The sequence below is a fragment of the Otolemur garnettii genome, unplaced genomic scaffold (assembly GCF_000181295.1).
Source record: "Otolemur garnettii isolate 467f Iridium unplaced genomic scaffold, OtoGar3 scaffold00066, whole genome shotgun sequence".
NCBI lineage: Eukaryota > Metazoa > Chordata > Mammalia > Primates > Galagidae > Otolemur > Otolemur garnettii.
The window spans coordinates 5,584,590-5,587,529 of NW_003852461.1; the positions used below are offsets into that span (position 1 = coordinate 5,584,590).

At 34.0% G+C, this 2,940-nt stretch overlaps 1 protein-coding gene across 2 annotated transcripts in view; it reads right to left on the bottom strand.

Moving 5' to 3' along the window:
- MYSM1 (Myb like, SWIRM and MPN domains 1) overlaps positions 1–2,940 on the bottom strand; it is a 39,252-nt gene that overhangs the window by 15,448 nt on the left and 20,864 nt on the right. For both annotated transcript variants that reach the window (XM_023515111.1, XM_023515112.1), the window contains 2 exons: positions 1,613–1,743; positions 404–507 (listed from right to left, as the gene is read on the bottom strand). In XM_023515111.1, the coding sequence (XP_023370879.1) occupies positions 404–507; positions 1,613–1,743 (235 nt within the window). The remainder of the gene's footprint in view (positions 1–403; positions 508–1,612; positions 1,744–2,940) is intronic.

The following is a 2,940-nucleotide window of genomic DNA, read 5'->3' on the forward strand; positions in this document are numbered from 1 at the left end:
ATGGTGGGCACCTCTAGTCCCAGCTACTTGGGAGGCTGAGGCTTACGCCCAAAAGTTTGAGGTTGCTGTGAGCTGTAATGCCACAGTACTCTACCCAGGGTGACAGCTTAAGACTCTGTTTCAAAAAAAAAAAACCCAACTAAGCAGCCCAAGACTTCTTTAGCAAAACATTATGCTTCTGCAAGTTTATCAGTAAATTTAAAGGGTTTTTTAGTCTGTTTTTGCCTTAGAAGTCAACATGGAATTAAATGGAAGCCAGAAATGTGAATGGCTAAGATGAAATCCAAGAAAACAATTCCACTAAATGGACCATTTGTTAAACAGCTAAAGAGAAGTAAGAATACTTTACAACAGGGTAAGAAGCAAGGTGGAGAGATCCCGGAGTGCGAGGCTGTCAGCGTACCATGGACTGCAGACGCTGGGCAAGCTGGTATGCTTCCACCGTGTCTTTTCTGTCTCTGATTCGTGCTTTATCCACTGGCTGTGGCCTGTTATACACAGCCTGCTCTGTTGGAATGCAGGAAAGACAAAACCATCTATTATTTTTCAAACCTCATTTGTTACACAGGAAGACACATCTACACTGACCACAACTGAGCTTCTTCATTTATTCCACAAGCATATATTTGATGTGCTACTCAGCAGTCCTCAAATAAAAGTAATAGTATTATAAGCACATTCCCAATAAAATGAAATATTCAAGTAATGGGTAAGTTATTTTAACTTCTGATTAAATGAGTGCTACGCCTACACTGCTAATTGTGGCAGTCTAGTACAAAAACATGATTTCATTTTTTGTTCAGTGGCTGAGAAAGCTAAACTGTCTTAGGTTTCCTGAAAAGCTAGTCTCACAGGGGTTTGGGCAAACAAAAACACTGAAATGAAGGCCAGACCCCTAGGAAGACTGTAAATTTTACCTATTTCTATATAAAACAAAATCATATCTGATAGAAAATTTTCTGGTTAGCTCTCTCATTTTCATAATAAAAAGTACAGAATACATTCTTTTAAACCAGGGCTGCAAGGTTTTAATCGCCTTATTTTGTAACTATGAATGGCTATTACCTTCCTTTAAAAAGTTTGTGTCATGTTAATTCAATAGAAGGGTTTAATACATTTTGAACTATGCATATTCATCAGCTTTAAATTTGAAAAACACTAGGGTCAAAGAAATTTTCTTCTCTGAAAAGTACTCTGGTGCTTTTATTACATTTGGTAGAGGCTTATAAATTATTTCTTTTATTTAAACATTGCTAGATAGCATTTCTAGCATGAATACAGTATTTGCAAAGTAAATGGGCTATGATTAGACTTTTCATAAGACAAATCTTATTTTTACCCACCAAAGAATTGTATTCTTAATTCTATTACGTATATTGAATATTAAAAGTACATCCTCAATTTCCATTGTGGGTCAAAGGAAAACACAGTTAAATCAAGTGAAATATGTTTTACAGCAAAATCTTAATGACACCGTTCTTCCATAATATTACAGCATGTCTCTGAATTCCATATATCTAAATCTACTTGAATTCTAGCCATCATAGAAATGAATGGGTGCTGTAAAAATAAAAAATGTTGAGTGAAAGACATTGTTGGGTTTTATTTTTACCACATCCAAAATTGATTGCTCCTATCAATTCGAGGTATGTATGAATCCGTCCAATACAATTAACATCCCCACAGTTCTTCAGGCCAGGACGTACTGAGGTCTTATTTAAGTATTTCGGTTTGCATATCTCCCTAATTAAGAGATGGAAGTACAATTATTTTGGATATATAAAAACATGATAAAAGATTTCTGGGGATAACTTTTAACATTTGAAATATCTTAAATTTTATCCCCTTTTAATGTGTAAATGTGTGGTAAATACAATACTAATACATAATAACCAAGTGCACTTTTTTCTAAAATAACATATTTTAAAATAATACACTTGTAAGTATAATGTAATTTTTACTATTAATTCTTCCCCTGTGTTAAATTGAATAGAATCCAGTTATCCCAGAACCTTGAAGTTATACTTTATTTATGTACAGGTCCAGATTGAATCTTTAAATAAAAAGGGCACTGTGAGAATATATTGAAAGGATTTAGTATTAGATTTTCCAATTTTAAAGATATTACTTAGGTTTATCCTTATCAGTTATCTTATTAAAGCTTGAAAGTTTTGTATTTCTTAAATCATATGCTAATAAATATTAAGTGCCTACTGTCAGTGGAAAACAGAAAGACATTATAGGAAATATCAAAGGAATCAAGAAAATCCCCCAAACTACGAAAGATACAAAAGGCTCATCTAGTAAGATATATATCTACTGAATATACTTAATGCACCATGCTAGAGAGCACGATATAAAACCTAAGAGTAACAGAGAACCAAGGAGAAACCAATTACTGACTGCTTATGCCAAGAGCTGTCCTGTGGAGTCACACACTCTCACTCTTCATTACTCTGTAAGGTCGATTCTATTATTCTCATTTTAGAAATGAGGAAACAAGGTGGTCAGAGTGATTAAAGCATGTATGTACTTGTGCTTAACAGAAATCAGGATTTTATAAACTAGGTATTCAGCTGTATCATATAATATGGATATTTCTTATTCAATCATTATTTTATTTTATTAATGTTTATTTTGTATCCTATATACCAGGCATTGTTCTAGGCACTAGGGATATAGAGATGAACCATATACAGTTTCTGACCTCCCAAATCTTACATTCTAATATTAATATAACATTAATACAACAAGTGCTAGGAAGAAAAAGCCAAAAGGGCACAGAATGAGGCCAACAGGCACAAACTATTTAAGACAGACAGGGCAATCTAAGCAGAAGGGAAGCTGAACATAATTGGTGATGGGAAAGGGTATCGTAACTTCCACAGCAAAGCTGAGACTTCAGTGTGCCTTGACGGAAAAGGAAGCCAACCACAAAAA